The sequence below is a fragment of the Streptopelia decaocto genome, assembly GCF_964273445.1.
Source record: "Streptopelia decaocto genome assembly, chromosome: 21".
NCBI classification, from domain to species: Eukaryota; Metazoa; Chordata; class Aves; order Columbiformes; family Columbidae; genus Streptopelia; species Streptopelia decaocto.
Window position 1 is genome coordinate 709,287 of NC_138676.1, and position 24,560 is coordinate 733,846.

Here is a 24,560-nt window from a genome sequence, read left to right on the forward strand (position 1 = left end):
GCACACGAGTCACTTCTAGGCGTATTAACAAGACAGGAACTGGGAGGGCGTGGGTGGAGGGGGTAAATAGGATTTTATAGAATGCAGAGCTTTTTGGCTGCAAGGACAAGGGCCGTTTTACAGTCCGCCTCCCTGCTTCACCAGCCTGGCGGGATGTAGTAGACTTGCTGACACAGGGCCCCATTGGCAGCTTTGAGCAGCTTGGTTTCAGGATCAGTGTTTCCCTTGTGCCCTTTCCTTCAGCTGAGCAGGGTGGCGTGGCTGCATAGCGCCAGGTACAGGCCGTCTCCACAGACTCCTCTTGTGCTTTTCTAGAAGTCCAGGACTATGCACGGGAGATCGGGATTGACCCTGAGAAGGAGCCGGAGCTGATGTGGCTGGCCAGGGAGGGCATCGTGGCCCCGCTGCCCCCCGAGTGGAAGCCCTGGTGAGGTTCTCGCAGATCCCTGCCCGGTGCTGCCCACGTGGGTGGCAGAGCAGGGGGTGAAGCCACAACCCACCCACTCCCTGTGGGCGGGAGGTCCTGATTTCCCCCCTGCTGTTCCTGCCCTGCAGCCAGCACGTCACTGGTGACATCTACTACTTCAACTTTGCCAACGGTGAGTCCGTGTGGGACCACCCCTGTGATGAGCACTACAAAAAGCTCGTCGTTCAGGAGCGGGAGAAGCTGCTGGCGTCTGGCAGCTTGAAGAAGAAGAAAGACAAGAAAAAGAAGAAAGAAAAGAAAGAGAAGAAGGACAAGAAGGAGAAGCGACCCACCGTGAGTAGGCTCCGCTGTTGGTGCTGCTGTGAGTGGCTGTGAGCTGAGGGTGATCCTGTGCCGCTGCTGCTCTGGGATTGGAACAGCGATCTCCTGGCGAGGGGCCCTGCCCAGCAGGGCTGTGAGCTGACTGAAAATCCAACAGAAGTGGGATCACAGACCCACCAAAGTTGAGAGGCTTTGGTTTAGAAGGATGCACTGCAAGTAGGGGTGCCCCAGCCCTGTGGTGCTGTTACTGAGCAGGATGTGGCACCAGCCAAGGGTGCTGGCGCTGTTCTCAGCAGATATTGGGAGCACTGTGAGGATTTCCTTCCTTGCAGAGGACAGGCGCTGTTGATGCGGTGTTATATACGGGCAGTGAAGCGGGTTTAGGCGTGCGAGGTCAGTCTGCTTTGCTGTTGGCATCTGCAAGCGTAACCAAGTTCCCTTTGTGTCCCAGGTGACAGAAAACCATTCCCTCCTCTGTTTTCTTTCCTATGTATACATGTAATGCTAAGTGCTCAAAAACTTACACACTTACTCGTACGTAAACTGTGTATTAAAGAGGTATATACCTGTACTTTAGATAGAGAAGGGTGCATAGTGTTATGTTGTAGTTATTTGGAATGTTTATCTACTTGGGGAATGCAGCCAGGCGTTCTCTTTAGTGCGATGCCCAGTGCCCCTCTGCTCCCCAGCAGGAGAGTCCCCAGCCCGACCCCCATAGCCAGGGTGGGGAGGAAGGCCAGGGGACGCCAGCAGACGTCGGTGATTCAGGGAGGCTGTTTGCAGGCACGTGGCCCAACGAAGCACCTCCTCTGCTTGTTCCAAAGTTCAGCAGACCGTGCCAGACCTTGCCTGATGCGGAGGAACCTTCAGAAGGCCTCTCTCCTAGCAGCTCGGACGTAGACATGCAGCGGCACCCAGAGATGCCTTTAGAAGTGCAAGGAAAGCTCTGTCTCGAGTCCTCTGATTTGGAGGTTAGACAACCAGTGCAACCTCTCTGTGTGTCAAAGAAAACGTGTTCACAAGGCTCTAAGAATGTCAAAACTCTGCTAGAGGTCCTTGAAGACCAAGTCCCACTCTCTGAGGATGAAGAGCTGAATGCAAAGTGGAATGTGGAAGACATGATGGGTCAGTGTGTCCGTAATACCGATCATCACTTCTCAGCCAGAGAGAGCGCCACAGGACCAGGTGAAGATGCAGAAAGAAGAGCAGACACATTGCGAGCCAGAGGGAAAGCAAGCCTTCACTGCAGGAACGATGAAATGGCTCTTTCCGATGCCATTTCTGATCTCACAGATGACTGGAGTTTGCAGGACATGGCCAATGGTCCATATGGCCAGGAAGAGCTGAAAGCCCTTGGCAAAGTATCTGGGAACAGCAATGAGACACGAGTGCGAGATGAGGCTTTGGGTCAAGCCATCGGTGTGTACAACAGAGATGAGATCCCTGGCAGAGTGGAGAGAAAGGACCTAAAGCTGGTGGCAGTAGGAGCAGATGCAGGAGGAGACACTGGCGATGTTGTGCTGGAGACCTGCTCTGCAGCCCCTGCAGAGACCACAGACACGCTGCCCCGCGGCCAAGGTGCTGCTGAAGGAGCAGGTGGGACTGAGGTAGGAGTGAGTCCTTTGTGACGGCCCTTCCATTGTAAGCACTTCTGGAGAAGCGAGGGGGCCAAACTTTCTAAGCTGATCTTCAGGAGAAAATGGGGAAAAACATCCCGTTGCAGGTCACATGAGCAGAGGTGGCAGTCCATGCCTTGAGAGATGGGCTCTTCCCTCTGAAATGAAAGAGAAACAGGAAGAAGTTGGAATGCCTTGGCACATCCCCCCTGGTTCCAGCCCTGGTTTGGCAGGCAGGCGCAGTACTGGCTTGTCTGAGCGCAGTTTAGTCCCTGGGCCAGGGCCGCTGTGCTCTTAGGATAGCGAGGCGGCTCAGAGCTGGGAGGGCCATCCAGAAGTGTCCCTTTCCCCTTCTGGGAAAAGCCAGACTATTTTTCTCTAGTTTGTCCAACATTTTCCCTCTGCTTATAGCAGGATCCTGCCCTTCACTGGGAAGAATGTTCCAGGTTGGTTTGTCTGTCGAAGTAGTTGCATCAATCAAATAAGAACTTACCCAATCTCTGGTTCTAAAGAACAAAAACCAGAAGGGCCACTGTGTGTAATGTTAATGAATCGCTTTGCTCTGCTGCCAGTGCCCAGCTGAGGCTCCAGCGCCCCGCGAGCTCAGGTCTCCAAGTCCCAGCATGTGGTAGCGCTCGGTTAGCTGATAAGAACTGTGCCTATAAATATCAGATAAGCTGCAGATTAGCCTGAAAGTTTTAATTAGCCTGAGGGAAGGGAGTTTATCTTTGCTGAAGGACAGCTAACATCCTCTGTACTGTACATGTAGTTAATGGCCATCTGTAGAAAATAATGAGTGAAGCCCAGAATGTGTGATTTATTCTGTTAGTGTTGCTGTGGCAGGGACTTGGTGGAAGAAGGATCAGTGCCTATTCATCTCCCTCTCCCCATCCCTCAGCGTGTGTGTGAATTAACTGCTTTCAGTCCATAATATTGCACGGGCACGGAGTACAGGAGCAGTGATTTGCGAATGCACACTTGGCTGTACCAGCACGCTATGGACAAAACCCTGGCGTGGTTTGCTGCTGGCGTCACCTGCGCAGCGATCGCAGGGTGGGACAGGGCGGGGGGTTCCACGAGGTCAGGTGGAACGGTGGCCTCTTGGTGAGGAGAGCTGGAGATGGCGAGTGTGCGTTGCTCAGAGGGGAGGGTGCTGGGTGGCGCTCGCTGTGCTTTGGGAGGGGTGGGTGTATTCAGGAGCTCTGTACAGATGTGGTGCTTTCTGCCCGTCACTCTGCCCCTGGTGCGAGGTGAGGAAGCAGCTTTTGGTGTAAAGAGAGGTGGTAGTTGCTGCGTGTGGAGAGGAGGAGGCTCGTTGCCATCCGAGTGGCTCCTGCTCCCTGGTTTGGCAGAGCCCGGGGCGGACAGGCGGGGGTGTGCTGGTTGTCCCGGGTGCGCGGTGCTGGGAAGGAGCGGCTCCCGGGGGTGCGGGAGCTCGTGGGGCTGCTGCTGTTCTCTCACCTTGGCTTTGGACAGGCACACACTGTTTTTTCTGAATCGCCTCGCTGCTGGAGAGCTAATCACTGTATTCAGATGGGTGTTTGGAACACAAAATGTGTGAACAAATCAAACTGCTATTCCTGAGCTGTCCTGTGTGCGGGGGGCTGCTGGGTGGGAGGCCCCACAGCAGGTTCTGGGTGGTGGTGGGTTCGGCATGGGCAGGGAGCGCTGTGTCCCTTCCCGACGTGAGCGTGTCCCCTCTGCTCCAGCCCTCAGGCTCGCTGCCGTCGCCCGTCCCGGCGCCCCTGGGGACCGTGGGGACGCTGGCTCCGCTGCGAGGGCTGGCGGCCCCGGCCGGCGTCCTGCGGCCAGCGGGCTGGGAGCCGGGCAGCCCGCGGGGCTGCGGAGCGGCCGCAGGGACACAGGTGAGGCTGCGGAACCCCTGCGGGCACGGGGGCCGGAGGCTTCGGTGTCAGCGTCCTGACCGCTCCGCGCTTCCCACATGCTCTTGTCAGTTCAAAAAGCCGCTTCTGTTCTCCATCTTTCGCTGCATTTATTCTCTTTTGCTATTTCTAGGGGGCTCGGTGATAAATTTGAGCTTTCTTCTATGTTTAGCAGATTTAAAGAATTGTTTTAATTGCTGTTGGGGGGGTAAAAGTCTGTTAGGTTCATTTTAGTAGAACTTTGATTTGTGTCCAAACGAAGGAGGACACACAGTACAGCTAATGTAGGCTAATAAATATTTTCACTCAAGCATTTGAGAATACAAAAAAAACCAACAGAAGACGATTTTTTTTGAATGAATGTGAGGTTTACAATCCCGTTGAATGATTTACAGAATCTGACCTTCGGGTCAACACAACAAACATGTGAAGTGGTGACAAAGTGATCTTTTAAAGGAAAACAAACCAATGTGTGCAAAACATTGTAGAAACCAGCACCTTTGAGGGTTGAGGTCTCGCCGTGGTGGCTGCGAGCGCTGGCTCGGGCGGTCGGGTGAGCGGGCGCTGCGGCGCCGCTCTCGGCCGCGCTCTCACCCCTCTCTCCGCAGCCAGCGCAGACCGGTGAGCCCCCCGCCCGCAGCACGGGGCCGCCGGGCCGCCCCGGGCACGGCGCCGCCAACACCGCGGCCGCAGAGCGAGCGAGGAAGGAGGAGGACAGCGACGATGAGGTATCGGCGTGCGTGGCTCCTAACGCGGGGGGGTGACCGGGAAGCGTCGAGGAATGAGCAGCTGATGCTCCCTGGTAGAGCTGAGCGACTGGGGCTGCTCCGTTTGACTCTGGCCCTTCATTTGTGCTGCATTTCCTCCGTGTTTGGTCACCTAGAAGTATCTAATCCCGTTTTCTCCTTGTATGCTCCCCATAAATCAGTCTGCCACAGTGTGATTCCCAAATGAATTGGCTGTAGGCGCGCTGCCTTGGCGTGTTGCTGTGGCTCTGCCTCGTCTCACTGATTAGGAGCCCGCGGTTCCTCCTGTGTGGTCTGTGGGACTGCAGAGGTCACGGCTCAGTGTTGCCCATCTCTCTTTAATTCCTTTAGAGCCTCCACGGGACAGCGGGACTGCTGAGAAACCTGCACGTGGACATCAGCGCCCTGGGCGGCAGCTTTGACTCGGAGGTGAGACGGCGGGTGACGGGGCGGGCGAGGGGCCGAGGGACGGGAGCCCAGGGGCGTCTGCAGGGACAGCGGAAGAAATAGCGCTCGCTCTCAGCGAGCTGCGATGAGAGGAGAGGGGGACATACCCTGCGAGCACCACTCTTGCGCTTCACTCAGTTCCACAAGGGTTGTTCAAGCTTCCGTGTGGCCACTTTTCTGTGACAACCTAAAACCTGTTTGTTTTCTCCTGGCACTGCTGAGAAGCTCCGTGGCTCAGAGCATCAGCGAGGAGCTCAGCACACACACAGCCCTACGCAGACGTTTCCTTTCCCCGCGGGTGTGCGTTCTGTCTGCGCTTTCTTAGCAGTGATCAGGCTTAGGATGACACAAAGGGAAGCGCGTTGCAAGCAGCTCTGGTGATTTGGCCCGACTGCTTGCGCTGCTGTTAATCCTCTGTCACTGCTTGGAAAATTCTGTTCCAGTATCTGAAAGGCAAATTAATTTCTTTTAAAGTGTTTTACAGTATTTCCCTTATCCTTTTCAGAGCATACAAAAATTAAGCTGTAAAGTGCTTTGCTGGAGAATCTGTTCACAATGCTGGGCAGAAACAGCAAGGGCTTATGCTAAAGTGGATGTCAGAGAGAAAGGCCTGACTCTCATTGCCCAACAACAAGCAGCCTGTCGGGGCCCAATTCGTCACCAAAATGTTAATGTGTCCAGGAACAAAGGGCTGTCTTGGCACTTCAGCGCTGCACCAGGGCTTGAGGAGTCTGTTCTAAAATAGCAATTGCAGCCAGGCTGTGTTGACTCAGATGGGCGATATCTTAGTCCTGGTAAGATACTAGTGCCCTGCTGGAAAATCTAATTCGGCTGTAGTTCCATGAGATGGCAGTAGCAAGGCATTCCTGTGAACGAGCCTGAGCCACCCTCCAGCTCCAGACAAAATGGAGAGGAGGGGAAGGATTTGTGTAACAAACCCTACAACTTACTTGCGGGGAGATTTCTGTTGGACACGAGGGGAAACTCTTGGCGATGAGTGCGGTAGGACAGCGAGTTCACCGAGGAGCAGCGTCAGCAGAGCCCGCGGAGCAGCAGCGGGTTGATGTTTGGGATCTGGAGAGCTCTCGGCTCCGGGTGTGGGGGGGTGACCTGTCGCGGTGGGTGACCTGTCGCGGTGGGTGACCTGTCACGGGGGGTGACCTGTCACGGGGGGTGACCCGACCGGCTCAGGCCGGTGCCGGGGCTCTCGCTAGCGGCTCGTTACCCAGCAGGAGCGGAGCGGCGCGGAGCGGGGGAGCCGCGGCACGGGGTCGGCCGAGGCGGCCGCAGCCCCCGCCCGGCAGCACCGGGGTCCCGCGGAGGAGCCGGCCGGCCTGGCAGAGGTGATCGGTGACATCGCGGGCCTGCTCGCGCGGTGTCGCTGGAGCTTTGCATGCCCTAGGCAGCTTCTAGTGCTCTGGTGTGGGTGGATGGTTGCTTGGTTTCTTTCATTCGCTGGTATTACGTGCTTAGAGAGAGGTGTAAACTGAAAAACCAAGGGCAGATGCTACCCAGGTGAGGTCTGGAATAAAGATATTACCGAGGGCTCTGCAGAGCCTTGTATGGCTGGCTGGTGAGTCAGTGATGTGTTGTGAACCTCTGCTAACCAGGCACAGAGCTGGAAAGGGGCCATAAACTCATTTATTACTCAGAGGATTGCAGGTGAGGCTGTGAAGCATGGTTTTTAGGAAAGAACCCAGCGATTTGGTTTCTCTGTCCTCATCTCCAGGCTGATGGATGGCTGTCTCAGCCCTGAGAAGGTCTTTCAGATAAGTGATGTGCTAGAGGATGTTCTTTCAGTTTGCCGCAGCTCCGGGTTTAAAGCTGACAGCATTCCAGTTGCACTTTGATAAAAATACACCATTAAAATATGCGGTCTGTGTGTGGTACACGCCGTACACAGGATGCAGCTAACATTTGCCAAGACACCCCGGCATTAATAAAACAGCGAGAAAGTGGGACCTGTGAGCAGTTTTGTTTGCATACTGATGAGGGAACCTTTTCCTGCTCTTCCTGGCTATTGCGCTTTTCATTGTGAGTCTTGTGGCCTCCGCGCTGCTGGGGGGGCAGCGGAACCTTTGGGTGACTCAGCTGTAATCTGGGAATGTTCTGTTTCCCCCAAGGCCCGTGGTTCTGCCGGTTCTGGGTCTAGCGCGTTAGCCAGGCCTGGCTCTGGGCTCGGCGGTGGCTTCAGTCCGTCCCACCCTCCAGTTTGTCCCCCTGGAAGGTGAGCTCATTGCTTCCAGCCTGCTCTTCTCTGCTTATCGTTTCAGGCAGAAGTTAAATGTCCAGCAATAGTCTCTTGCAAACTTCCATCTCTCACAAAACCAGTTTGATGTGGAAGCATCGATGGGTCTGCTCTGCTGAGACCTCATGAATAAAAAAGTCCAAGCCTAGGAGGTGAATGTGTTTATCTTCATGAAGTTCCTTGTCTTTGAAGGGGACTGTATGAAGTCAAACTGGTCTTGAAGTCACCCAAAGCGTTGCAGTTTTGCTTCTGGCTGTAGGAGAACCCATGCTGTTCCTGACCCCTGCATCCCCCCGAGGGGTCGGGCATGTTGTAGCTATAACCGTGTTTGACTTGCTGCCTAGAGGGAGTCTTTAAAGTCAAGATACGCTGAAGAGGGGCGAGATTCTTCCTTGGATTCTGCTGCCGCGTGCCCTCCGAGTCCCGGTGCCGTCCTCCCCGGCGATGCTGGCAGCGGCCTGTCCGGCGCGGGCGACGAGGCCGATGGGGAGCTGCCGGGGGGCGCGGAGGAGGACGGTGATGTCTCTGCAGCCGCCGAGGTGCCGCGGTCTCTGGGGGAACACGGTGCGGCAGGGACGGACGTGCCCGGCGCTCCTGGGCTCCCTGCGCTGGAGTCTCCAGCGGCTGCCGCCTGCACCGCGCACCGGGGAGAAGAGACGGCGCTCGAGACGAGGGGAGAGGCGGCAGCCGATGTGCAAACAGGCAGCAGGCGGGATGCTGGCCAAGTAAGAGACCTGCCTGCCTGCACGCGTTTGTGTGGAAGCGGCTGCGGCTGTTCCCCTTGCTCTGCACGGCCCTGGTTCAGGAGAGCTCTTTGGGTGCTTATTTTCTGTTCAGCAGGGTGCTCCTGGGGGGTCACAAGTGCTCAGACTTCCAGATCTGGTACCTTTAGGACCAAGCTAGGAAATCATTCCCTTATGCAGACCCCGAGTGCTGTCCAAGGCACGCGACAGGCAAAACCCCTGAACCGTCACGCATGTTTTGAGTCTTGGAGGAGAAATAAGTCTCAGCTTCCTGTGCTGCCATCTGTACCGAGCCAGCGGGTTTCGCAATGGCGCTCACACCGAGCCCAGCTGTCCGCGCTGCTTTGTTTCTCTCCTTCTGTTGTTTCTCTCAGCTTATGCAGAAATGGGGCCCGGGCGCCGAGCGAGCTGCCGGCGGGTGCGGCGTTGGGGGCGCCGAGCGAGCTGCCGGCGGGTGCGGCGTTGGGGGCGCCGAGCGAGCTGCCGGCGGCGGCGTTGGGGGCGCCGGGACGATGTGGCGGGGAGGTGGGAGCGGGGAGGGCGGCTGTGCCTCCAGCCCAGCCCCTCCCGGTGTGCCCAGCGCCTTTCCAGCGCTCTGGGACGAGGGTGGTGGAACCACAGTGTCTCTGGCAGGAGAACAACCATCAGGTGGTGTTGTGGTTTAACCCCAGTGAGCACCATAACCAGGAGAGCTGCTTGTTCCCTCCACCTCCTCCCCACAAAGAGGGGAGAGAACTGAAATGGAAGAGAGAAACTTGTGTGTTGAGATAAACACACAAGTTAATAAAATAACACAATAACACCAATATACCGCTAATAATAAATGGAAATAAAATAAAAAGGCAGAAAGACCCTGAGGCCTCTGCAAAGCAGCAGGATGGTGAAAGGCTGAAGTAAAGAAACCCCTGAACAGGTCTCTGTCCCAACTCAAAAACAACAGAAACAAACCACACCAAGAGTCAGCTGAAAGATCTCAACTGTCCTTAAATACAAAGCATGGAATATTGTTATTGATCGGTCTGGATGTCAGTCGAGGGCTGCCCCGTCCATGTGCAGAGCACTCAGAAAATCTCCTTGGCAGACAGTAACGATTAAAAACATTAATTCTGTCTGGGGTGTTATCTTCCCGCTCTCAAACTGAATCCAAACAATGCCGGAGCTAGCTATGAAAAAGAGGAAAATGAACTCATTCCAGTCAAACCAGCACAAGTGCCAAAGGCGCAGACGGTTCGTGGCCTGGTCCTGTGCCTGGGCTGCCAGGCAGACACACGCCATCCACTCTTGGTCAGTCTTCCAAAAACATTAGAATACACGATCTGAAAAATGATCTCCAATTCGGCTTCCTTCCTGCTGGTTTGGGTGATTTTCCCGGTTACACTGGTGGGTGATGTCTTTAAGAAACAGTAAGCTGTAAAGCTGAGCCTGACAAACGTGCTCTGTGCTGGAGAACTGCCCGGTGTTGGTGTATGGACGCCCGGCGCTCGCCGTGTGTGTGTGTCACACACACGCGGTCACTGGGCTGCGTGGGACGGGGACACGCTGCGTCCCCACCCTGGCACACAGCAGTGCTCCCTGCCACCGGGAGAGCTGCGCTGCTGCAGCAGATGCTCTGTCACCTGTTTTTCCCTGTGTTACAGAGGCCAGATTTGTCTTCCCGGTGTCAGTTGTGATCTGGTTGGCCACGGTGCAGCCGCAGGGTAAGACGTGGACAGGCTGTAACACATCTCTCCTCTCAGCTTTCCAGGGCATCTGAGACCAGTGACTATGAGGAGGACTTACCAGTCTCCAGCCGCTCGGACCGCGAGCCCATTCGGCCCCTGGTGAGTGGCTAAAGGCTCCCTGTCCCCTGGGTGTGGGGTCACGTTCCCCAGCTGATGCTGGGCTCACCTCTCGTGGTCCAGCTGCCCAGCTCCTTACCTGCTAAGCAGCGACCAGCGCTTAGCAGGTCCTGTCTGTGCGTGAGGTAACATCTCCGCAAAAGTAGGTCACTTGGAGCTGGGACTGTGCTCAGATAATTGCAAATAGGAAAAGGATAAGTAATCTAGAAGTTCTGCTTTGAGGGGCTAAGCAGCGCTTGCGGAGGGGTGGCTGGGAGCCGCAGAGGTCCCCGAGCACGCGGGAGGGCCGCCCTGGGCTGGGGAGATGAGATGCCATCAGCATCTTGTCTGGGCAGGGAGCTGCCGCCGCCATCTGCCAGTGGGAGCCGGGGCAGCGCGGCCAGCACAGGGCTCGGAGCGGCGTTATTTGGCGGTGGGAGCACGGGCGGTGCAGGCAAGGGGCTGCTGCCTCCACCGGTGCCGCTCGTGGCGCTGGCTCACGGGCAGCCGAGTGCGGGGACCACAGAGGCTCTGCTGGGAGCCGAATAGCTTGTGGGCAACCGGCAGGAGCTGACTGTAGGAAACCCCTCAGCAAACGTGCAGGAATATCGGAAACGAGAGCAGGAGAGCTGGGGGAGGGTCCGCTGCGTGCTTTGGAGGTGCCCTGTGCCCCCGCCTCAGAAAACCCAGCTGCACGGTGGTCGAGCCGGTAATGGAGCCGTCTGTCTGTCTGTCTGCAGTGCAGATGTTGCCTGTGCTTGCATGCAGGCCTGAGATTGGTGTAGCCATCTCCTGTGTCCTTTCTAGGTGTCCAAATATCTAGTGCTACAAAAGACTTGCTGTCAGTGGGGTGCCGAGGTGGCTTCCAAGCTGGTTAGGGTTTTGGTCTGGTCTCTCAGGATCTCTAGCAAAACCTGTGCTTGCTTATCAGACCCTGATCCTTTTCTGCTTTCCTCTGCAGGTCCTGGGCTTCCAGAGTCGGCTTTCTGAGCAGGTTCTGGATGTGGAGGTCCTGTCTCCTGCCTTGGACAGCCCCACGTGCAAGGTGAGTGTGAGCAGAGAGCGACCCACGAACACGCAGGTAAAACACCGTATTGTGGGGCACTAATCACAGGGTCACGCGATCGGCATAGAGGCTTGGCAGAGGCAAACAGAAGCGATGTGTGTCAGGGGTCAGAGCAGCGTGAGCAGCGCGTTGTTTTTCCTGCAGAGATGAGCTGCAGGTGGCCACACAAAACAAACTGAGCAGAGGTGGGAAGCTGCGCTTCGCTCAGCCCTGCTGTCAATGTGGGTCGATGGGCCGTGCCGGAGGGGACCCTGGGTGGCAAACCCCCCACTGCCCAGCAGAGAGGAGCAATCCGGTTGGTAAGGTTGTGTCTGGAGAACACACCTGTCCTCTCGTGCCTCGTAATGAGCGTAATCAGATGTGAAGGGAAAACAAAACACCCGCCTGCTGCGTTGTGCCTCTCGCCGCAGCGCCGTCCTCGTGCATACAAATGTGTCGCTGGAGCAGCTACGTCTGGAGTTCCTCGCAGCCCTGTCTCCAGCAGAGAGGTGCATTTGAAACGGGGCTCCCCGCAGAACCGCGGCTGCTCTTTTGCGTCAGGCTAGTCTGAAGTGGGACTCTGTAGGAATGTCTTTACTTCTATGCGTAGTGAGCTTGTCTTGCGCGGGGTACGCTGGCAAAATACTCAGTTTTAAGAAAAGAGCAGCTGTGTCAGCTGCAGGAGCATGGGAGGGCCTGTCCTGCGCAGGGGGCAGCAGCGGCCCCGTTACCCTGTGAGGGTGATGGCTGTTCCCAGGAAGGTCTCGTTCTCTGTCTTCTGGCTTGTCTCGTTTCACGGGCGGCAGTGACAGAGCCCGTTCGGAGCCAGGAAACACGTGCTGAGCCCCTCGGTTCTGGGGAACCGAAACCGTTATTTACAGCGGGCGGGAGGGAGGTGGGGGAGCGGCATGGGGGGCTCTGCCCGGGCTGATGTGATGGAAGGTGACAGCACTTGCAGGGAATCTTTCTGCTGTTTGCTCTGCTGAACATTTGCATAAATTACTGCTGTGTTAATTCCGTGTACTTTTGGCCCTGCTCCAGCGCGCTCCCGCACGGCGCGGGCTGAGCTCACCTGCTGTTCCTGCGGTCCCTGAGAATTTATGAATGGGCTGTTCTGCCCTTGCTGGTTTCTCGAGTGGGGCTGACAGCGGGAAGAGGGAAGTTCCTCCCCTCCCCAGGTGAACCGCGCAGCGCCTGTCGGTGCTGCTGCAGGGACACGCTTTCGTATGCGTCACATTCCTCCTGTAGGAGATTTTTGCCCTGCACTTTACAGGGAGTTTAGTGCAAGATGACCCTCAGGGCAACACCAAACCTGTGCCCGAAGTGCTGAGTGCTGGCAGGGAGCTCATGCTCCCTACTGGAAAAGTGACCCCCAGAGCGTAACCCGTGCAGCCCGGAGAGCTGAGCTCCCGCGCCGCAGGAACCGTTCCTGCCGCGGTGACGTTTGGGGCTCCTGGGATGGTTTGGGACGCTGGTTACGTGTGGCAGGGAGCTGGCAGGTTCCCGTGGCTGCTGTCGGGTCCCCGGGCTCAGCGCTGATGCGCAGGACCAGAGCTGCTGTAAGGTCCTGAGAGGTTTATTTTGGTGAAGGAGCCAGCAAACCCCATGCTGTTTGCTTTTACCTGCAGGCCCAGGAGCTGGGAGAAGAGGAAAAAGAGCAGAGCAAAGCCAGTGTAGAGGAGGAGCAAAGCAAAAGAACCAAAGCTGCTGAGAGGTACGGTACAAACCGAGCACCGAGGAGCTGCGCACACCGCTGGTTCCAGATGACGTTCCTGTCTGTCTCCCCCTGCTCTGGGCACTGTAACTGTGTGGGCGTCCCCTGGAGAACACCCCAAGGTGCTGCGCCTTCTCTCAGGCTCTTTCCCACTAAACCTTTTGCTTCTCCTGCCACCTCCTTAGTCCTGTTGCAGCAGATTTGAGCTTTGTTTCACCCTCTGGAAGGGTAGGGAGCAAAACTGCCTGTCTTTGATTTCCCTGGGACTGCCCCAGATGTGGAGCTGGCTTCTCCTTCCCTTACAGCTCTGTGACTTTGCTGCAAGGCTCCCAAAGTGCTGTTTTTCCTTGTGCAGAGGTGGCCTGCAGCAAGTCACTGACCAGCTGTGAGCATTAACCTGCTTTATATCCTGGGACATGCATCACGGACTCAAGTGCACCGGTTGTTACTCCAAGAGCAGCGCTCGTTTCCAGACCCCTCGTTACTAGGAGAACTAGACTGTCTAGGGGAGCTATTTTCAGCCTGTTTGTGGGAACTTGTTTAAAACAGTTGAAATATTGTGCTGAGCAGTAAGCTCTGTGCTCTCTTGAGCCCCTTCCCTCCCCCTTTGAGAGCTGCAGCGTGCGGCACTTGGAGATGAATCGTGTCAAACCTCTGGGGCACTGGGAACCAAGAAGCTGTTGCCTGTGCCAGGAAAACTTGTGAGCAGAAGCTGCAGCCCATCTCAATGACGCACTTGGGATTTGCAGCCTTGTTCTCAGAGGAGCTGCTCACATGAAGGACCTTGAGAACGTGTTCTGCCCGCAGGAATTGTCTCCTTATCGCTTGCTGCCTGCTTCTCAGCTGCGCATCCTCTCCCTCCTGCCTGCGCAGCTCCTGTTCGCTTTGTCTCTCTTCTCTGTGCTTCCGAGCTGGAGTGGGACTGTAGATGTAAGCATGCCCGCCATTATTTCTGTCTGTAATTTGGACAACGGTGTGAGTATTGCTGATAGGGCTGACTTAGCTTGGGGAAATTTTCTAAGGACTTGGAAGGAGACAGGGATGATCCAGGGAAGGTTTTCAGTGTTTTGCGACAGACCCCATAAAACCCTGAGCAGCTGTTGGGCTGGCAGGGTGGGGGGCCCGGTGCGGAGCGTTGCTGTGCCCTGTGTGCTCTCTGCAGCATCCGCTGGGATCTAACCTGTGCTAATCTGCTCTTCTCTTACCTTTCTTGTGCTGCAAAGTGAGGGGGACCCAAGTGCCTGTGAAACACCACAAGAGAAGCGTTTTGCTTTGGAGGATCCCGCTGGGGAGGTGGCAGTGGCCCCAAGTGCCTGTGAAACACCACAAGAGAAGTGTTCTGCTTCGGAGGATCCCGCTGGGGAGGTGGCGGTGGCCCCGGCGCCGGAGGAGGGGTGTCCGGACAGCCCGGTTCATCGGGCAGAGCATGCCATCCCACAGAAAGCGTAAGAGCTTCACCCGAGTGCCTGGTGCTGCCAGCACAACAGCTTTGTCCTCGTGTTCCCCGGGCGGTGTCTGAGGCCGGTGCCCGCGCTGAGCGCGCCGGGAGACGCGGTTTGGTGGGCGCAGAGCTCGAGTGGCTGTTCTGCTGGCGGGGGCGCCCAGAGGCCGCAGGGGGAGAACCGCAGCTCAGCCGGGTCTGTGCCACGGGGCTCGGGTGGAGGAAGAGCTGTTTGCTGTGTACGTGGGAAAACCTCCTTCTTACCGGGTTGCTAACAAGGCTCCAAGCATTCACACACTTAGGCTGGCGTTCTCTGAGCATGGCGAGACCCTGCTGCTCCCGCTTTTGCTACCAAAGAAGAGTTTTGTTCCTACACTAATCTTAATTTTCTCCTCCTTCCTCTTCAGCCTCTCTCAGACATTGTCATTTTGCTGCTCTCTGTCTGAAAAAAACCTAATTAGAAACAGATTGGGTTTGAATTTTTGGAGCGCTTAGGGCTTTCAGTTGCCTGGAGCTGGCAAACTCCCAGCACAGTTTAGATTGCAATTGCAGAAAAATACCTGGTCCGTGAGAAGCGCGCTGCCGGTCCCTGGGCTGAGAACAGGTACTGATTGCAGCTGCTTCCATTGTGCCTGGCAGCCCTCGCCAGGGTTTCATAGCTACTAGACCCTAGATGAAGCGAGGCCACGTTGCCCTCACGGAGTTGAGCTGTAGTGGGCCAGAACACCAGTTGTTTGGGACGTCTTGAATAAAGCGTCGCCGCGGGATCCTGGCGGGGTGCGCGGGGCATCCCCAGGTACCCGGGATAACGTGCTGCTCGGTCCCGGCGTGTGCTGCGGTCCCGGCAGCCTCGCACAGCGTGTTCCTGCTGCACGCTTGGCTCCGAGGTGTTTGCCTTGGAGTCAATACCTTTCGGGGCGATGCTGCTCTTCCGTTCCTGTTACTTATTTTCCTGTCACCCTTTTGCCAAAGGAGCTTTCTTTTTTTGGTAGGCAACCTGAGAGGGAAATCAAACGTGAGCAGTTCTTAAACCAGCCTAATGAGGAATCCCTAGAGGCAATAGCCAAGGAGCTGGAGACAGAGCTTGAGCAAGAGAAAATGCATTTATTGCAAGCAAAGAAGGAGAAGATTCAGCAGTTCCAGGAGGAGATGAGGCAGCAGGAGGACGAGGAAGCTCAGAAGCTTCATCAGCAGAAGGAAGAATCCCTCAGGTACCCTCCTTTTTTAGTCCATGTCCCCCGTTTCCCCGGGAGCCTCTCCCAGCCGTGCGCTCGCTGCTGCTGCTGCTGCTGGCCCTGCCTTGCTGAGGGGGAAGCAGATGGTTGGTGCTCAGGGCTGCATCCCCTGCCCCGGCAGCCGGTTCTGGAGGTGCGGAGCACAGTTAACATGCTGCAGCTGGGGAATGCACCACTTGGGCAGGCACAGCTACTGGGAGCTCATCTCTAGGCCTTCCGAGGCGATTTGAAGCTATTAAAGACTCCTGAAACCTTTTTCTTTTTCGGGCTGCTCACCTCTCAGGGCTCTGCAGAAAGACCTGGCCAACGTTTCCGAGGAGGAAGAGTCACGTATCAGAAAGGAGGAAGCTGAGAGGCTCTCGAAGCTGCGAGCCCAAATCATCTTGGAGACTGAGGCAGAAAAGGAGAAGATGAGGTGCGAAGTTTTGGTGGCATCCCTGGGGACGTGACCCCACGCTGCACGTGCAGGGGAGCCGCGCGGTGGCAGAGGGGCCGACCGACGAGCCGGGTGGGAGCAGCTCAGGAAATTCACCTAGATAGACGGGTAGTCCAGAGGGTCCTGAAGGGAGGTGTTGCCGTCGTGCTGGCCCCCACACGGCTCTGGGCTGTGTAAAGGCAAGAAATGGCGTTTTCAGGGGTAGCTGCAGTTGCTGTGTAGCTTGGGTTGAGTCGGGGTCTGTCTGACCCTGTGAGAACGGCTGCAGGAGGCAGAGGAGACGCACACTGAAAAACTTACGTTGTGTTACAGCTTTTTTAATGAGCTGGCAGATCGGTCTCCGCAAAACCGCTTTGCTGTTTATTTTCGTGAATCAGTGTGCTCTGGTTCTGGGTTTCTCCTGCCTTGCGTGTCCTACCCTATGGCGGCGTCTTCTCTCAGCAATGGCTCCTAAATGGATTCCAGCGGTAAAGTACCGAATTCTGACTCACTTCTGTCTGTGTTCTTGTCGCAAACCCACCAGGGCAGAGCAAGAGGCCGCACTGCAGAAACTGCGAGAAGAGTGGGAGTCCCAGCAGGCGATGGAGAGGGAGAACCTGCAGAGGAAGCAGCAGCTTGCGCTGGAGAAGATGAAGCTGGAGATGGAGGAGGCTCAGCAGAAAGAGATGACTGAGCTGGAACAGGAGAAGGACCAGTTCCTGCGTGAGCTCAGGGAGAGGTTAGACAGCGACAAGAAGAAGGTGAGATCTTGATTGCGAGTTGGGGTCAGATGCACACGGCTCAGGCTGACCTGGCTCGCATCGCCGTGCTGGTGTTGAGATTAAACACCTCCATGTGCTTTAATAACGACCGCTGTAAAACAGAAAGGAAAGTCGCTAGGCACGCTCTTAGGGCATGGTCAAGGTGGGGGGGAGTACTCCTCCAATTTCTATGACACTGGTGATTAAATAGTGATTATTTGCATGGCCGTGTTGCTTCTGAAGGAAAGAGACAGATCCCTGTGTGTCTCTGCCAAGGTAAATCGCACACTTGATGAGATCAGAATACCTCTTTGGCTGCTGCTTTGGTCCTCCAGAGAGCCAGGGGCTGCTGGAATGGAGGCAGCTCATCGTCCTTCCGCACGGCAGGACTGAGAGCCCTTGAGATCTCTGGGAGGGAAAGCACATAGAGAGTAAAGGCACCTTGTACATAACGCTGGTTGGAAGGGGTTCACCACTGTTCTCTTTTGATGCTTGTGAATAGACGTTAATGGCAAATGCACCTTGTACAGCACGTCCCCACACACGGGTTTCCCAGCAGACTGTCTTGCTCATGTTCTGTAGGCAGTGGAAGAGCTGGAGAAACAGTTTGCAGCTGAACTCCAGCAGCTGAAATCTGCAGCGGAAGAGAAGCACCAGAAGGTAAAAGATGGTGTCCTTAGAATGTAAATAGTGTTGTGGGTTTGGTTTTTTTCCCCACACTGTCACCGAAGGTGGCCAGGGAGGGTGGCTTTATTTTTTTTGACTTCCTAAATGTGGTTTGGGTCTGGCTGCGCCTTTGGCCGTGCTCCAGGCCGGGGGCGGTGAGACTGCACACGCCGGCCTTTGCCACGCCGCCGGCTCTCTGTGGGAGGGCGCCACACGGCGCTTGTCACAAGGGTGACAATCTCTGGGGGTGGCTTTCACGGCAGGTCATTTCCAGCCTGCAAGCCCAGATAGCAGAGGCACAGCGGAGCGAGGAGGCTCAGCTGCGTGACAGCTTGCAGAGAGCGGAGCAGAAAGTGCAGCAGAAAGCGTTCCAAGTGCTGGAATACGAACGCGAGGCAAGTGTTCACCTGGGGCCCCCAGCTCCAGCCTCGCTGCCCGGCTGCAGGGGACGGCTGAGGCCACGTCCCCTGCCCAGGGTGACACCGGCGCCCTGGCGAAGGGACGCCCCTGCAGCACCTTATCTTTCCATGTCACCCCTGCAGCTCAGCGAGCTGATGAGAGAGAAGCGGCAGGAAGTGGAAAAAGACCATGAGAGGAAGATGGAGAGGATGAAAGAGGAGCAGCAGGAGGCCCTGGCGCGGCTCCGGGATCAGTGTGAGGAGGAGGTACCGCTGGGGCCAGCAGTGGGTTCGGGAGGTGACTGCGGCGGCTCTGCCGCTGCCTGACCTGCCTGTGCCAGCCCCCCCGGCGCTGGGAGTCTCCTCTCTCCGGGGAGGACTGGGCATTGTTGCCATGACGGACAGTGAATTTAGGCTGCGGCTGTAGGGTTAAGCTGTCAAAATATTCTCTGTGCAGACAACTTCCACATGCATTTGTGGATTTCTGTGCAAGAGAAGACGGTTTGCATTTCTGCAGGTTCTGGAGGAGCCTGTGCTTCACTCAGCCACTTTTCTGGTTTGCGTTTTGCACCAAACAGGAGAGAAAGCAGAGAGCGGAGCTGCTGGAAGGCCTGCGCAGCGAGAGGCGGCGGCTGCAGCAGGTGCACGAGGCGGAGGTGAAGGCGCTGCAGGCGGAGCTGGAGGGGCGGCTGGCGGCGCTGCAGGGCCGGCACAGGGACAAGGTGAGCGCAACGCGGGCCCCGCGGCTCCGGGGGCCGGGCTGGCGCCCGACACCTCGCTGCGCCTGTCACCCCCAGCGCAGGGGGACAAGTGGCAGCCACACTTGCCCTGTGTCGGTTCTGCCTCTGGGGAGTGAAGAACTTGTGCCATTCTGTCTTTAACTCAGCATCTCTATGCAGGAAAGACAACTCCAGGATTCAGAAAATGAGCTTGAAATGCGCATGAAGAACGTCAAGGCCAGGTCGGCGCAGCTCCTCAGCCAGGTGAGCCGGGCCTGTGGGGCCGGCGGAGCTTTCCTGCCCCGTTCTGCTCCCTCGGGGACTCCAGAGATGCTCAGCCAGGGCTTCTACAGGTGAAACTTTTATCACGAGACAGAGCAGGGCCAAGTGTTCCTAGTGGGATGGCGTCATGGCTGATGTCTGCAGTGAAAGCCAGTGCTCAGGGTTTGCTCAGCGCTTCGGGAGACAGTAAGCGGCTGTAAGAGTCACAGAGGGACCATAGAATCCTTTCAGGGCAGCACGTCCTGCTCGGCATCGCTTCAGGTTTTAGTCAGTCCCTGGGTTACCTCGTCTTCTCCCTCCTGCTGTGAAGGGTAGAGGGTGTTTCAGGATCCCGGGCGGCAGAGTGGGAGAGGGAAGCGCTTCAGTGCTCCCGTGGAGCTGCCAGAAATCACTGGCTGACGCGCTCGCTGCCAGATCTCCCGAGTTCAGCCCATGGCAAGGGCTGTGGGTAACCCCGCTCTGTCAGCCCTTCCCGGCCAAGCAGCGCCGGCGTGAGGGAGCGAAAGAGTGGAGGAAAGAGGCGAGCAGAGGCTTTGCAAAAGCGAGATCCTGCAGGAATGGCCGCGTGCTGAGCAGGAGTGCAAATATTCCCCGTTCTCACTTGAAGCCAAAGGGAGAACTTGAGTGTGCGTGGGGGAGGCATAGAGCAAAACTGGCACCCATCCTCAGGTGGAAAATGGTGCCGAGACTTAGGGCTGGGCTGTGTGCGGGGGCTGCTCGGCCCCGGCATTCCCATCGCTCACTCACCTGCCTTCTGCTCCGTCCGCAGGAGGAGTCGCTGAGAAAGAAGCGGCAGCAGCTGCTGGACGAGGACAGACAGACCGAGCTGGAGCGAGACGTACGTACGGCGGGGCCGGCAGAGGGCTGTGCTGCGGCTGCGCGGGGGCAGCGCACTGGAAGGGCAGTTTGTAAAAAGCAAACTGGTGCTTCTAAACTAGCCTGCTCTGGGCTGTTTCCCACCAAGACGGCGTTCGTAGCTCTGGGCCTGCTGTGCACTGTGCAGGTCGCCAGTCTCTCCTGCGCTGTTGGGGAAGTGGCTGAGAGCGTGTTCTGTTTTCCGTCCAGGAAGCGGCTTCAGCCTCCCGGCTGCGGCTGGAGGAGAGCAGGAGGGAGCACGCCGGCCTCCTCGCGGCCCTGCGGCAGCTGCGTCGCTCTCTGGAGGAGCTGCAGGACCAGAAAGCCGAGCTGGAGGCCCAGGTCGAGTTGTTACAGACCCGAAGCCAGAGGCTGCAGAAACGCGTCAGGTCTGTGAATGAAAGTCTTCTTTAGTGCAAAAAATCTGCGCTATGCCCATAGCCAGAACCTCTCTAGGCTAAGCTGGACCTCTCCCTTACCTTTGAGCCTCCGGTGTTGGGCCGTGTTCCTTCAGAATCCTAACGGTGGTTTTGCTGCATGTTGAGGGCATGGACGTCCTGAGTTTCGTTTCCCAATCTATTCATAACTTGCTGTGAAAACCTGTCCCTTGGCCTCTGCTTGTCAGGTTCATTTGTTTGCCTTCTCCACATCTGTCTGGTGAGGTTCATAAGATACTTTGAGAGGGACAGGAAAATACAAAGAAAAGATTTTTCTACCATAGCTGAGCTCTGGGTAACGTGTTCAACATGGGTGCGAAGCCCCGTTTCCCTGCCCAGCCAGGGTCACGTTTGACATCACAGCACACACCCCATACTGGTGGTGTCTGGACACTCGTCCCTTTCCCTCCTGGAGCCGCGAGGCCGCTTGGGACGCTGTGCAGACGGTTGCTGGTGGGGGAGCCGCAGCCCTCAAGGGCCGGCGCCGCCGCCTTTTCCCGTGGCAGCGAGCTGGAGGCGGCCGTCAGGAGCAAACAGGAGGCTCTGAAGGAGCTGGAGGCAGAGGAGAGCGTGGACTGTCCGAGAAGAAAAGCTGAGCTCCACGTGGAGGATCTGAGAGAAACTCCTCAAGCTGTGAGTAACGCGGGCCGTAAAAGTGTTTGCCTTGTGCGATCTGAGCGGGTAACTGCCTTGAAAACCCAGCTCTGGCTCCTTCTGTGTGAAGCCAGTCGAGATGCATTTTTCTTTGCCAGAGGACATCGATGTGTTTTGTGATCTTTGATTTCTGTTTTTTATTACTGGGAGAAAGCAGTGTGGGAAACCTGAGTCCCCTTGGAGTCAAAATCGGGGCTTGAGTCAGGGATAGAGACGTCCTCTGCCTTTCAGAAGGTCTCGTACAGAACATCCTCGGCGCTGCTCAGGGATCTGGGCAGTACCGCGATGATGTCCTTCTGAGTTTTTGCTCCTAATTGAATTCATATGGGGTCCTGGGGTTCTGTTTCCCATCCGTATATCTTAGTTTTTGAAATGTTTCCCCTCCTCAGCAGTCACCCAGAGAGCCCGCTTCCCCGCCCTCTCACAGCCACGAGGACAGCGACCTCCAGTTTGACCAGTGAGTACCTGTGTCCCAGCCACTTCTGTGGGTTTCCGTGCACTGCACTGACGTTGGGTTTTGGGGCGGGCGCTGCAGGAGGCTGCGGGGCGGCACAGCGGCACCGAGCCAGCAGCACGCCCGTCTCTCCCCTGCAGCATCAGGAGCTTCATATCTGCCGAGGGGATCTCCATCAGGAACGCCAAGGAGTTCCTGGTGCGGCAGACGCGCTCCATGCGCCGCAGGCACACGGCCCTGCGCGCGGCGCGGCAGCGCTGGCAGCGGGAGCTGCGCGACGCGCAGGAGGCGGCGCGGGATCCCCGCAGCTCCCAGCTGCTGGAGGGCGTGCGCAGGAACCTGGAGGAGGTGAGCCCGGCCACGCCGAGCCCGTCGGGGCTGCTCGGGGAACCCGCGGCCCTGCGACCGATTCCTGGCTCTGCAGCTGCAGGGACGGGCAGCTGTGGGTGTTCGGTCCTCCTGGAAATCAGACCTTGCCTGTCTTCTGTGGCACATAAGCAGCATTTTTCTCATCGTAACACAAGGCTCTGACCTTGAAATTGGAGAAAGCATTTGGTAGGGGATGTGCAAGTCCTAGAGCACCTTTTTGTAGTGAGAGAAGGGACAGGTGTCCATCCGTCAGTAGGTAGGAGCTGATGGTTGTAGCTCTGCAGTGATTTTACTCTTGCTTGGAAAGGGGTTCTCGAGTACTTGCCAGCTCTGCTGCTTTACCAGCTGAAGGCAGGGAAGGTCAGAAATTCCTTCACTGACCACAGGGAACATGCATGTGTGCAGAATCAAAGCTCTTCACCCTGTTGGGTGCAGGGTTTGGAAGTGAAACCTCTCTTTTCATGGGGTGAACTTGCTCTGCCACGTGCTCTGCCCTCTGTACGCTCCACTTTCCATGTTCTTCAGGACTTGGGTGCAGTTTTACTCCAGCAGTATGGTTTCCTGTGCTGAGTAGAAGCGAGATAATGAAAGTCAGCATGACCACAGAAGTAGATCGTTTCCCGTTATTCTTGTTTGGTTTTCCTCCTTGGCTTTGCCGGTCCCTGCAGGAAGCCCAGCAGTTGGACAAGATGAAGTCGGCCATGCGGAAGGGACAGGTGCTGCTGAAGAAGAAGGAGGAGAAGCTGAGCCAGCTGGAGTCCTCGCTGCTGGAGGAGGTGAGCGCCGGCGGGGCTGCTGCTTGGGCCTGCCCGGGATGGCAAATACCGCGTCTTCCCTCTGCCGGCAGCATCTGGGCTCGCTGGTCAGTGTGCGGCTGCAGAGCCGACTCAGAGCAGCTGGGAAGAGCTGCAGGATTTGAGCTGGGAGGAGAGGAGGGCAGGTCACGTCGTGTGAGCGGGATGGCGCCCGCTCTGCCGACCCGGGCGGCCTCGGGACCTGCCCGGCTCTGCCTGCGACCCCGCGGCCTCGGGCAGCAGATGGGAGCGCACGAGACCTTTGCTCAAGCGCTTGTCCCCGGTGCAGAGAGCGCCCAGCCTGTGCGAGACTTGTGAGGCTTATTTAAAGCACAAAAGGCTTTTGACTTCTGCCTAGAAGGGCCCATTAGACTGTTAGCCGGCTGTTAGACTGGGCCTGTGGCACACTTGCTGCCTTCCTGCTGACACCAAGCGTTCTCTTGGCTTCCAGACGTTGCTGCCGAGGGCTGAGGACGAGCCTGCCCTCACCCGGCCCTGCACAGGCGCCCAGCCTGTGCAGACTCGTGCAGGCGCTGTTCCAGTGCCTGTTGTGTTTCAAGGACGGAACAGTGGGTTTGATTTGCGTTGTTTTCCTCTTTCTGACCAGCTTTCAGACGAAGACACACTGAAGAGCACTGCGTGGAAGAAAGCGGTGACTTTTGATCTTAGCAGCTCCAAGGACACAAACAGCTCATCCAGTGTAAATCGACATCAACCTAAAAGTAAGTGCCTGACTGTCTTGATATGCCGTGTCCAACATCTAATGTTCAGACGTGGCTCTGGCTTTCCCTCTCGCCTCTCTGATGGACCTTCTGTTCTCGCTTCTGTTCGTTAGCATGGGGGCAGGTCTGCCCTTCGTGGCTGGGGCTGCTCTGTGTATAACGTTCGGTTTGAAAAACTTATTTCCTGCCTGCAGTGGCAGATGAACGGGATGGAATCTGAGCGTGAACGTGCCTCTTGAATCTCTACCTTTGTTTTTAGAGCGGATTAGGAAATCCTGCTTCAGCTCCTCGCTCTCTGCTGTTGCAGAGCTGCGTTGCTCTTCTGCAGGTGTCCGGGTTCCTCCTCCCCACATCTCGGGAGAGGCTGCTGCAGTTCCCTGGCTGCTGCTTGTGCTTTTCCTTTGCCTTTGGTTCCCGGTCACTGGAGCTGTGCAGGTGGGAAGGGGGGGTCCCTGTGAGCAGCCGGGGAGGCAGGAGGGTTGTGCTGCTTGCAAAACGGCTGGCGAGGCTGAGGCCTAAAGGGTACAGCCCTGGGAAGGTTTGCTGTTTGCAATAGGATCGCTGCACGATACAGGGTACAGCAGAACTCGGAGAGATGGAGCAGAGAGCTGAAACACATGCACGTAATGCATATCCAGGCTTGTCCTGCAGGCCCTGGTTTTGCAGCCTTGGAGGGTCTTGTCCTTGTTATCTTGTTTCTCCTCCACTTTGTGCCCAGGCAGCCTCCGAGGCACAAATCCTTGTTGTCAGCCTATATCTGCGCTGTTGGCTGCAGAGCCAGGTTTTTGCCTCTATCCCACTTGGCACAGACCGATCACGCTTGGGTCGGAGCACAGCACACCGGGGAAGGCGACGTTCCAGCCAGGAGGCAGCGTCTCCCTCGCCTTCCCACCGATCCCTCTTCTTTTCCCCTCTCTTCTGCCAGTTGACTTGAGCAGCTCCTTGCAGCCTGTGCCCCAGCCAGACAAGATCCAGTACCTGTCAGAGTCTCTGCGGCGCATCACTGGTGAACTGAGCGGTGTCCTCGGCCTCTTGGACTCGCTGAGCAGCGGGCAGCCTCCGCTCGTCCCCGCCGCGCCCTGCAGCAGCGTCCCTCTGTCCACGTACGTGTCGCTGGGCGGGCTGCGGGCCGGGGGCTCCCCGCTGCCCCCGTGGGCCCAGGGCGCTGCGCCGGGCTCTGCTCACACCTTGGCAGCCGGGCAGTCGGTGGACAGCGTGCTGGCAGAGAAATGGCACAAGTATTTCCCAGGTACGGCTCCTCTCCTTCATCCGTCTGCTCGCTTGCCTGGGACTTCTGACTTCCCAGCCCTGCAAGTTCTGACCATCCAGTGCACCCAGATGTACAGACTAC

At 57.0% G+C, this 24,560-nt stretch overlaps 1 protein-coding gene across 1 annotated transcript in view; it reads left to right on the forward strand.

The window, feature by feature from the left end:
- CEP164 (centrosomal protein 164) overlaps nucleotides 1-24,560 on the forward strand; it is a 32,875-nt gene that overhangs the window by 948 nt on the left and 7,367 nt on the right. Inside the window, exons 3-28 of the mRNA XM_082070185.1 lie at nucleotides 316-427; nucleotides 556-760; nucleotides 4,074-4,229; nucleotides 4,856-4,975; nucleotides 5,345-5,422; nucleotides 8,033-8,413; nucleotides 10,168-10,251; nucleotides 11,210-11,293; nucleotides 12,922-13,007; nucleotides 14,231-14,452; nucleotides 15,441-15,659; nucleotides 15,967-16,098; nucleotides 16,643-16,859; nucleotides 17,442-17,519; nucleotides 17,789-17,920; nucleotides 18,068-18,190; nucleotides 18,502-18,645; nucleotides 18,823-18,906; nucleotides 19,694-19,762; nucleotides 19,990-20,168; nucleotides 20,723-20,849; nucleotides 21,260-21,327; nucleotides 21,465-21,672; nucleotides 22,362-22,469; nucleotides 23,095-23,209; nucleotides 24,135-24,458. Of these exons, the coding sequence (XP_081926311.1) occupies nucleotides 316-427; nucleotides 556-760; nucleotides 4,074-4,229; nucleotides 4,856-4,975; nucleotides 5,345-5,422; nucleotides 8,033-8,413; nucleotides 10,168-10,251; nucleotides 11,210-11,293; nucleotides 12,922-13,007; nucleotides 14,231-14,452; nucleotides 15,441-15,659; nucleotides 15,967-16,098; nucleotides 16,643-16,859; nucleotides 17,442-17,519; nucleotides 17,789-17,920; nucleotides 18,068-18,190; nucleotides 18,502-18,645; nucleotides 18,823-18,906; nucleotides 19,694-19,762; nucleotides 19,990-20,168; nucleotides 20,723-20,849; nucleotides 21,260-21,327; nucleotides 21,465-21,672; nucleotides 22,362-22,469; nucleotides 23,095-23,209; nucleotides 24,135-24,458 (3,855 nt within the window). The remainder of the gene's footprint in view (nucleotides 1-315; nucleotides 428-555; nucleotides 761-4,073; nucleotides 4,230-4,855; nucleotides 4,976-5,344; nucleotides 5,423-8,032; nucleotides 8,414-10,167; nucleotides 10,252-11,209; nucleotides 11,294-12,921; nucleotides 13,008-14,230; nucleotides 14,453-15,440; nucleotides 15,660-15,966; nucleotides 16,099-16,642; nucleotides 16,860-17,441; nucleotides 17,520-17,788; nucleotides 17,921-18,067; nucleotides 18,191-18,501; nucleotides 18,646-18,822; nucleotides 18,907-19,693; nucleotides 19,763-19,989; nucleotides 20,169-20,722; nucleotides 20,850-21,259; nucleotides 21,328-21,464; nucleotides 21,673-22,361; nucleotides 22,470-23,094; nucleotides 23,210-24,134; nucleotides 24,459-24,560) is intronic.